This window comes from Acanthisitta chloris, unplaced genomic scaffold, assembly GCF_000695815.1.
Source record: "Acanthisitta chloris isolate BGI_N310 unplaced genomic scaffold, ASM69581v1 scaffold23626, whole genome shotgun sequence".
Taxonomy (NCBI): domain Eukaryota; kingdom Metazoa; phylum Chordata; class Aves; order Passeriformes; family Acanthisittidae; genus Acanthisitta; species Acanthisitta chloris.
Window position 1 is genome coordinate 18,210 of NW_008679068.1, and position 10,561 is coordinate 28,770.

Consider the following 10,561-nt stretch of genomic DNA (forward strand, 5'->3'; position numbering starts at 1 on the left):
GGCCAGCTCCTCTTCATCTACTTCTGGCTGTCTATGTCTGGAATGCTTTTGTTCCTCCTCATGGAAGATTGTTTTGGGCTTTTCATCTTCCGACTCACTGTCTGATGGAGGTTCATTGATCCAGGCATCAAGGTCCAGGCTGGGAGGATTGCAGTAAACAAACAGCTTGACTCAGTACCCATGAGTATTTCAGTGTCTCATCAGATACTTTGCTTTATTATTTAAGAGCTTAAAAGTTTAAATAAGACTTTGGGAGAGAGAAGGAATCTTACCCCTCTGGGACAGGAACTTTCTTCTGTGCTTTAGGAGCCACAGGGTTCAGCTCACCAGCAAACAGAGCTATTACTTCCTCAGCCACAGGAACTTCTTTTGCTTGTAGCTTCTGAATATATTTTATTAGCTGCAAGATGCAAGAAGCCTAAAAAAAAAAAGCAGAAGTAATTTCAGAAGTAATATAACAAACCGTACCAAACCAACCAACTGCAGTGAAAGTCAGCAGAAGGTAAGTGTTCTACTCCATTAAGGGAACTGAGAGGAGCAGCATAAACTGCAGGTTTGGAGTACATGTAAAAAAAAATAATCTGTGTTAAGCCTCTCTTATGTGCCAATTCAATTGTTTGGAGTGAAGCTCTTGTTCGCAGCCTTCAGAGATGGCATCAAGCTGCAATAAGGTTTGCATTTTGACACTGATAACAGCTTACAGAAAACCTGCATGGCCACAGAAAACCACAGCCAAGCTCCAAGAGAAATGAGAGACTTGGCATGATAAATCCCAAAGCAATTTTGTCCTCACCCTCTCCTGAACCTCCAGATCCGCACTCTGTACGAACTGTGGCAGCCGCTCGATCATCATCTGGGTGATCTCCTGAGCTGCTTCCTTCTCCCCAGACAGCTCCTTCTGCTGCAAGATGGATGCATAGAGCTTCACCATGTTCTGAACATAGACTGCCTGGATGTGGCCTGGCAGAGTTGTAACTTTAGGCCTCAACATTGCTTCTAAGGTTTGGTTTGCCTCCTCGAGGTGTCTGTGAGGACAGAGAAAAACAGCAAAGTAAAATCCAGCAGGCAGCACTTAATACACAAAGGAACTTAGATGACTTGTTTGCACAAATCTTATGCTCTTATTCAAAATTATCGGCTCACAATTATGGGGAAGATGCACAAAAAAGTTACTGGTCTATTACAGACTGAAAACTGAAGCTCTCTCAAAGTAAAAATGTGATCAAACTGAAAAAGCAGGGTATGTCTTCTGGTTCTTATCTATAGGGGTTTTGCAGAACTATTTTCACCAGATGAAGATCTGAGATGTATCACTGTTGCTGGTGAATTTAAACTGGAGTCAGAGTTCAGAGTGGCTATTGAAAGAGACACCAAACAGATGATAAGAGGAGACTACAGTACCACACATGTCCAACCTACCAAAATGATAGCTGGCTGAGCAGTGTATCTGTACACTCAACCAAGACACAAAACTACCTAAAGCTAAAAGATCACGTTGGTACAAGAATATTAGAAATTGTGCTACTGTGGGTACAGAGAAACTCAGAGCCAAAAAGAAGACAACTTCTAATTTCCAGAAAGATTAAGTTCTGTGAAAAACTTTCAACAAGAGCAAAACAGGGAAGAGAGCAAAAACTGATTCAGACATGATGACTGGACATGTTCCTATGACATAAATGGGGATAGACTTAATGATTAAGGAGTTCCTTCAATGTCTTGAGATCTAACAGCTTATACCCACAAAATCAGAAATATATAGAACTATTAGAGAGTGTCCAGTGAAGGGACATGGAGATGGGAAGGGGCTGAGGAGAGGCTGAGGACACTTGGGCTGTTCAGCTGGAGCAGAGGAGACTGAGGGAGACTCCTCAGGGTCTGCAGCTCCTCCCGAGGGGAGGCAGAGGGGCAGCTCTGAGCTCTGCTCTCTGGGACCAGGGACAGACCCGAGGGAACATCTGGAGCTGTGTCAGGGGGTTGGGATGGATATTGGGAAAGGTTCTTCCCCCAGAGGTGTTTGGGCACTGAACAGCTCCCCAGGGCAGTGGGCACAGCCCCAAGGCTGACAGAGCTCCAGGAGTGTTTGGCCAATGCTCTCAGGCACAGGGTGGAGTGCCAGAGTGTCCTGTGCAGGGCAGGACTTGGACTGATGATCCTTGTCCCTCCCAGCTCAGGAGATCTGAGGATTCTATGATTCACTACTATGGCTTCCTGCACAAGTGAGCAAGGCTGGAGATACAAGAAAAAATGAGCAGATATTCAAAATGTCTTGGCTAGAAAGAGCTGAGGAGTCTGTGGGGCGAGGGAGCAGGATAGAAGCAATGAGTTCAGTAGCAATAATGTACATATCCTGAACCATTATTCTCTCAAATATACATTTCAGTGACCAAAACCTTTGTCTGACAGCTGCCACTCACAGCACATGAGGCTTTGTATCTGCACTTACTCTGAGAACTCCCCACAGATCCAAGCAGCAGCATAGAGCACCTCACAGATGCCATTCCTCTGTGTGTTGCTGGCTATGAGGTGAGCATTGTCCAGCAGCATTGCCATCTGAGACACTGCAAACTTCCTGATAGCTTTCACTCTGATGGCCACATCCAACATCTGAGCTGCGATGAGGTGCCCGTGCCGAGTGCCTTCCAGCCGGGTCAGCTCCACCAGGATGCTTATGTACCTACAGGGAAGGAAGGGATGCAGTGGGGTCAGTGGAGAAGCACACGAGACCTTGCGGTGTTCTCAAACTTGGCAGGTAAAGCACTGACCATTCAAAGTTGGTGATGTATTGGTAGTTGGACTGACTGCAGATGTCTATGATTTTGGTCAGCAGCTCATCTCTGTACGTTGTCCCTTCAGCTTTGTCCACATGAATCATCAGTTTCTTCACAATCTCCATCAAGTTCTTCTTTGATACCTGTTCAAGGGTTGGTAAAGGGCTGAATCAAAATTAAGCCATTTCCCATACTCCCAAGTCCTTCTAATCCAGGTTAAGCAGCTGCTGGCTCTTTGCTGGACCTGTGTCATATGCTAACAAGAAAGCAGAACCACCTCTCTGGGCCTCAGCTTTGCTCACAACCCAAAACAGAACCTGTTCATCTCTATTCAGTGTTGTTATTAAAGCAGAGACAGCACAATTACACAAGACCATGCCGTGGGAGAGGTGAGGATCAGAACTGGACCCAGGTTGGATGGGGCCTTAAGCAACCTGGTCTAGTGGGAGGTGCCCCTGCCCACTGCCCTCCAGAATGTTGTGTGGAGACCTTGCAGCAACCTTCCAGAATCTGAAGGGGCTACAGGGAAGCTGCAGAAAGACTCTTGGTTAGGAACTGCAGGGACAAGGAGAAATGGGGATAAATGAGAAAGAGGGGAAATTTAGATCTTAGGCAGAAGTTTTCCCTGTGAGGGTGATGAGACCCTGTCCCAGGGTGCCCAGGGAGGCTGTGGCTGCCCCAGCCCTGGCAGTGTTCACAGCCAGGTTGGATGAGCCTTGAGCAACTGCTCTGGTGGGAGGTGTCCCTGCCCAGGGCAGGGGGTTGGGACTAGATGATCTCTAAAGTCCATTCCAACCCCTTAACATACTATGAAACTACCAGCAGCAACATAGAAATCCAAGAGAAAATGAATCTTCTACTGCCAGACTAATAAAATTAGGTTTTAAACATTTTTGCTTACAAAGGAAACAAATTTAAGACTCATGTACATCCAATGGAATTAGAGCATTTCAAAGTGGATCATTTCCACAGTGTCTGGACTGAGAAATATCTTCCAGTCTGAATGCAAGTCTCTAAAGCCCTCTGTGTGGTGCCAGATGTTTTACTTGTCAGAAATGCCAGAAAATATATCGGAGTTGTTATCATAACTCTGCTGGGTAGAGGGGCAGAGAATGTTGTATGCTGTTCTTAAACATCACCTTCCTAAGGGGTCACAGGGGCTGGAGAGGAAATAAATGCAGGAACATACCATGCCATAGAGGAGATCTAGAGCTCTGAGCCGGATAGACTCATCCTTGTCATCCAGACATTGGAGAATGAGATCCTTGTGAGACTGAACTGACTTGGGGTGTGTTTTCAGGATTTTGGACATAGCTAACAGTCCAAGGTACTTCACTGTGAAAGACAAAATAAAACTTCTTTCCAAATATAGAAACACTGTTTTGTGCTGAGCATGAAAGCTTAATATCAAGTGAAACCAACTTTAATACACTTGAATACAATTCTGTGATGAGAAGCATTTTTGAGAAATTTATGGTCTCAGATGGCACAAATTATGGTCTGTAATTTCATAACCCATACATACAGACATGTTATTGCATGTATCTTCTTCATCATGGTCTTCTTGTACCTCAAGTTCTGTCACTGATTTTAAAACAGGCATTTAATGTATAGAAAACTATGTGTTTTGAAAACAGGCATCCTGGGATGAACACAGCTTTCAAACTGGAGTATCATAGTCCTGTTCTCATTGGGAAACATTCAGATGGCAGGAAAAAAAGAGTTGCACATAAAAGCATTTCCCAGTGGTCTTCACAGTCACTAAAGTAAGTCAACATTCTTGCACTTTACTACTATGCTCAGACTGCTGAGTACCCTCCACTGCTTTCCAAGTCTATAAAAAGGGAAGCCCCCAGAGCATGGAAAGAATTGTTTCAGTTTTACAAACCCACAAACAGCAGTAAACGTTGCTCTCATTTGTTCTAAAAACTATCATTATAGAGAAGTGTTCACCATCAACAATTATTTCCCCATGAAACCCCCAGTGACTGTTTACAGCACACTGGGCACCACAAGCCTGAGCAAGCTGTGTGCAGAGACAGCTCACTGCCTGCAGCGTCTCCCCAGGGCTTGGGTGCCAAGAGCTTCAGGAAGACAAGCACCATACTTACAGTTCTGATCAGAATCTTCTATCAATATCCTCAACTTCTGAACACAGAGCTGCAAAAAAAAGACCTTATCACGTTGGTTACAATTCTCAGTTCAAATAACTCTCTAGAAAGTTTACTCAATGCACAAGGAAGTGTCTGTACAAGACCCAGAGCCTCGAGGTGAGTCTTGTGGCAGTAACAGACTTCCAAACAGAAGGAACCCCTGTATGACTGGATTGATAGTAGGAGCTGAATAGAGTTGGGAAAACTCTAAATGAGAAGAATCTGCATTTTAGAGTGAAAGCAGCAAGAGAGTTTGTATAGGAAATGCTTCAGTGTGCACGACTGCACCTGAGTGAGAGCACTTCAGGGAGTTACTGCTGTGACTTCTGGCAGAGGAACATAACCCCATGGCCCTTGGGATCCCACAGGAGAGTACAACAAACAACTCCCAACCCCTCCAAGCCAGGGTGGTACCTGGATGCTGGCGCTGTGGTTGGGCATCCCTGAGGACAGAGAGATCAACACTGGAACACAGAAGCACAAACTCCAGTCAGTATTGCTGTGCTCCACATGACTGCAACAACACAACACCTAAAGGCCCACACCTAGCTCAGCTCCCAGGGAAAGGTGCCATTTTGTTTTGTTGTTTGTCTGTCTGCTTGGACTTTTGGGGGGCACAGAGGGAGGAGAGAAGGTTGTGACATGATCTGTAGTTTCACAGACCTTAACAGGAATCATAAGAGGGCAGGAAAAGAGCATAAAGGTGAAACGTGCTGGAAGAGCCAGGTCACAGCTGCTTTTCAGTCTGCCTTGCTCTCACTAAGGTTCACTTCACTGACATCACACAGCAGTCAGGGCTGTAAACACGTCAGCAGCCACTGCACAGCTGAGTTTTCAAGTGTGCACTTTGCTAATGCAATGAGATGCAGCAATGGATCCTGGAGTTCAGCGTGATTAGATTGTATCTTTAATCAAGCCAACCAGAGACTCACAGCACAAATCAGGCCCCTTTGCTGAGGACACAGGACATTTTAAAGCTCTGGCAGCACACAGCCCCAGGGCAGAAAAGGTGGAGCTCCCCTGTTAACTGCTGCTATCACACAGCGTGTCCTAGGCCATCTCAGCTCTGACTGAGCAGTGCTGAGCTCAGTGACATTTGGCTCTCTGTAACCCCTCAGAGCTGCACTGCAGAGGTGTGCTGAACAGTGTCACTTTGGGCTATGCCCAGAGCTGGCAGGTGCCAGTGCTGCTCTGGTGCAGGCACAGAGCTTCAGGGCTCATGTCCTGACTCTGTGTGACACCACAGGCCCTGAGGCATCCTGGGTAGGTGAATCCCCTCTGTCCCACAGCATCACCCCACTGAATCTCAGGGAAACACTCTCTCATCCACAACAGAAATACCCTCTGTGTTAATTTTCCCTCCCACCATGTCATCTCACATGCCCCTGAAGAAATGAAGGTACACACAGGGAGTGAGAGACCACCCTTCCCTCTCTGAACTGACCCAGCACAGCAAGGCCCTGAATGACTCCCCGAGTACCTACAGGAGAGAGGCTTATGGTCAAAGCATGGACGACAAGAACCTCCTGCTCCATGCAGATAAGAAAAGTGCCACATCTGAGCTGGAATACTGTGTTATCCTTTTTGGCTTTGGTCCTCTCTCCTTCCCTGTTATGGAGTTCACATCCCTTCCCCAGAAACTCAAACTGCAAGTTAGTAATTACCTCCTCTAAGGAATTACACCAAGTTTTTAAGCTGTGAAGCTGCAGGATTAAAAAGAGTCTGATCCATCATCACATAAGAAAACTCTGCCAAAGAGGCATCAGTCTTAATTCTGCTGCTGCTGGTATATTTTGTAGTTGTAGCAACATTTAGGAGGTTGCATGTAAATAGCTTCATTGTTTGCACTGGGTTTCAGCCTTTAGCAACCACTACACAGTTGTACTAACTGTGCCTCATCCACTGACACCAAAGGATTTCAGTCCCACAGGAACTAAAGGTTTGCCAGGAAACTTATTCCAGTTATATATAGCATAACATGTATTTATACACATATATATGTGTATATGTGTGTGCGTGTGTTCAAAGGAGAAATTGAGATTAGATGTTAGGCAGAAGTTTTCCCTGTGAGGGGGGTGAGACATTGGCACAGGTTGCTCTGGGAGGCTGTGGCTGCCCCGGCCGTGGGGGGGTTTCACAGCCAGGCTGGATGAGCCTTGAGCAACCTGCTCTGCTGCGAGGTGTCCCTGCCCTGCCCAGGGCGTGGCACTGGATGACCTTTAAGGTCCATCTCAACCCTGTAACATACTATGATTCTATTATTCTATAAAATACATTCAGTTAAAAAAAAAAAAGGGTCACAGATGGTGTTAACTGATGGCAAAGTTCATCATGTGTTTTTCTAGGTTACAAGTTTCAGTTCTCACCTGCTATTACTGTGTTCACACATTCATATAAGAGAGACATGGCTGAGGTGCTGAAACAGAAATCAAGGATTCTGTAACATACTATGATTCTATTATTCTATAAAATACATTCAGTTAAAAAAAAAAAAGGGTCACAGATGGTGTTAACTGATGGCAAAGTTCATCATGTGTTTTTCTAGGTTACAAGTTTCAGTTCTCACCTGCTATTACTGTGTTCACACATTCATATAAGAGAGACATGGCTGAGGTGCTGAAACAGAAATCAAGGATTTCAAATAAGGAATAAACCAGCACATTTTCAAGAGTTGTCAGCAGCATCTTAGAGCTAGTTAACACCTTTAATGTCACAAGAAATCACCAGTATTCTGTTCATATCCCTACAGAGACAGGAAATGATTCTCACAAACTGTTGGGGGAAGAATTTTTAAACTGAATGATAAAAAAGAAATCTTGGAGAAGTAGCAAGTAAGAGCAGTGTCACTAGGAATGAGGAAGGAAGCAGTTACTCAAACCTCAGCACCAGTAACAGAGCACTGAAGAAATCTTGTCCCAGAATCAAATTAAATCCTCTGCCCAAGGTCAGAAATCCATGATAAAGCAGACAGAGAACCTCAGGTCTCTCTCCAGGCGCATGAGTCGTGTCCCAGCAGCAGACTCTGCTGTGCAGGTACACACTGCTCATCCCTGGGAGTCAGGAACCCAGTTCCAATGTCTGATTTCCCCCAGAACTCAAATTCAAGATGACTTTTGCCAGCTGAACACACAGACAGTGCAATTCTGAGGGTTGCAAAGGTCCTTACAAGCCCTGAGTTACACTAGAGGGAAAAAGTGAACCTTCCAAGTACAAAGGGAGTAGACTCCAGCAGTAAGGCATGCCCAGGGAAGGAGCAAACAGCTCTGGAGGCAGCAGGAAGGTCACTCAGCACACCAGGGAGGTGACCTTGTCATGCTCAGACCCAACACCATCACTGCTGCTCCCTGTGCAGCCTTCCTGGCAGCTGTCAGGGTGGTTTGACTCATGCTAAGTGCTGTGAGATCCAAAACGTCTCACTGGAGACCAAACCAAAAAGGATTCAGTTCTCATAGCTAATGAAATGAATGACTACGGTGGGAGTTGGGGAGAGGAGGTAGAGGCAAGAGTGAATTGCTGTCCATCCTCCTGCTTTTTCTGGTGAATTGTATCTCTGTGTTTCCAATGCAAACCCCTCAGCAGGTATTTGGCTGCCAAGCTGCTCTGTGCCTGCCTAAAAGGTAAACAAGGAGGATACACAGGAATTGTTTGGCTACAACTGCACCCGTGGCTACAGGGATATCCGTTCCAAACACACTCATTCCCATTTATCATCTTGAAGAGAAATAAACCTTTGCATTTAACAACTCCTGCATAAGATCACACTCCCTTTTCCTAACTGGAAGAATACATGTATTCCCCACAAGGCATCTACTTCCTGATTTCAGTTCAGAAGCAAACAAAAAACCACTCCAAATTGATTTTAGTAAAGGACGAGAAAATATCTTCAATTTTATCTAATCAAAATTTAGGTCACATAATATCAGGACCTCTCCCCAAACACATCTGAGCTGCCAAAGGCACGAGAACGGGTGTTAACGTACTCCCTTGTCACACTGCTTCGGGGGGTAAGGCACTTCCAGAGAAACCAGAAATCAAATGTGTGAGGTGAACAGGAGAGGCAAAGATACAGCTGAGGCTTTTTTAAGCCAGGGTTTTCATACATCCTCCAGTCATCTCTGCCTTAAAATGCAGTGAAAGGAATAAATTGCTCCAATTTTCACACAAGTCTTGGAGGAAGTCATGCTAACAGCCAGACACAAAGTTTCCTTTAAAGCATTTTACCTCACTCAGGTTTTTCAGAAAGAGTCCTGATGTGATTATCTTCTGGTACTTAAAGGCAATATATTGAAACTCAGAAAGAGTTGAGAGCTGCAGCCCCAGGTACTGCCCCACCCCCAGGCACCCCCCAGTCCTGAGTGAACCCAGCAGACTCTGTCACACATACCTGTGGATGAGGTTGGTCAGGGGCTCAATCAGTTTCTTTCCCAATCTCGGTTCTAATGGAGTAAGAGCACCAAACTATTCAAAGAGAAGTGCAGACAACAAAGTGATGTAATAGCTGCAGTTAAACAGCACCTAACCATGATTTAAAACAAGTTATATTAACCTATTTTTCTCTTTGGTATTTCACAAACATTAGAAGACATTCTTGAGTCCTTTTTGTTCAGATTTAATGGCCACTAAACCTCCCAGCAAGAAATCCATTTTCACCCCAAGGTGACTGAATGAGAACCCCAAACCCTGTAAACAAAAAGCAGGATACTTGCCAGTTTTATAATTTTAATGAGAACCCAATTATTGGTTGATGATGTCATCAACTTGAAGAAGAGTGGAGCAAGGGACAGGTAGTTTTTGGGGTTGCGTCGAGCCAACTCACAGATCACATTGACTGCAGCAGACTGCACTCCTGGGAAACAAGGAGGAAAGCAGGAATCTCATCAATGCCTTAACAGGAAGTGAAGTTTCTGGTGCAGAACCCCCAGAGCAAAAGCAGCTGAAGGTTCAGACCTGTGCTGAACATTTGGCCTCGTTCCCAGCTCTGAGGTAGTGGTGTAAACACAAGGATGCAAAAGCAAACAGAAAGGATTTTATGGAATTCTGGCTGTTTTCTAATGTATCAGTGGGCTTGGAATCTGCTTTGGGACACTGCAACATCCTTCCCCTTGACTGTGCATACCTGGCTGTGGGACACAGACAACACCTCAATCAATAATCTCCCAACAGAAAGCCTCCAAACACACTTCATTCTCTAAAGTGCATTATTTAGACACGTTTAAACAGAGCACAAAATATAATGAGCCCTTAAACAATCAGACTGGACACGTTTTCTTCCCTCTCACTGCTCAGCCTCTAAAGTGATTGGTCTCAGTTTGGAATTATTTAGTGGAACCAGGCTGGGAATTGGAGCACAGAGCAATCCTTCTCTCCTTGTCTGCAGATAAGGGATGTCTGTGTTTTGCATTCTTTAACAACACAGTCCCTGGAAGATGCATCTCCCATGCCCACAATAAATTAATCCAGTACTTGCAGTTAAATTTCTCTCTAAATGCAGAACAAAATCAAGTGGAGATCACAGAAATGCCCCACACACAGAGCTCCTGAAACAAGTGCTTTGGTGCAGTGAGAAACACCAACACCTCCTGAATAGGAGTGAGAACGCGGATATGATACAGAGTAATTGCAAATTACTGTGCTGCTGCT

The 10,561-nt window shown here is 45.1% G+C and overlaps 1 protein-coding gene across 1 annotated transcript in view; it reads right to left on the reverse strand.

The window, feature by feature from the left end:
• Positions 1-10,561, reverse strand: part of AP3D1 (adaptor-related protein complex 3, delta 1 subunit) — a gene marked incomplete at its 5' end in the record, with an annotated part of 28,499 nt that overhangs the window by 13,336 nt on the left and 4,602 nt on the right. The window contains 11 exons of the mRNA XM_009077165.1: positions 2-139; positions 273-418; positions 794-1,025; positions 2,444-2,674; positions 2,763-2,911; positions 3,958-4,103; positions 4,880-4,928; positions 5,336-5,385; positions 7,488-7,537; positions 9,306-9,379; positions 9,628-9,767. Of these exons, the coding sequence (XP_009075413.1) occupies positions 2-139; positions 273-418; positions 794-1,025; positions 2,444-2,674; positions 2,763-2,911; positions 3,958-4,103; positions 4,880-4,928; positions 5,336-5,385; positions 7,488-7,537; positions 9,306-9,379; positions 9,628-9,767 (1,405 nt within the window). The remainder of the gene's footprint in view (position 1; positions 140-272; positions 419-793; positions 1,026-2,443; positions 2,675-2,762; positions 2,912-3,957; positions 4,104-4,879; positions 4,929-5,335; positions 5,386-7,487; positions 7,538-9,305; positions 9,380-9,627; positions 9,768-10,561) is intronic.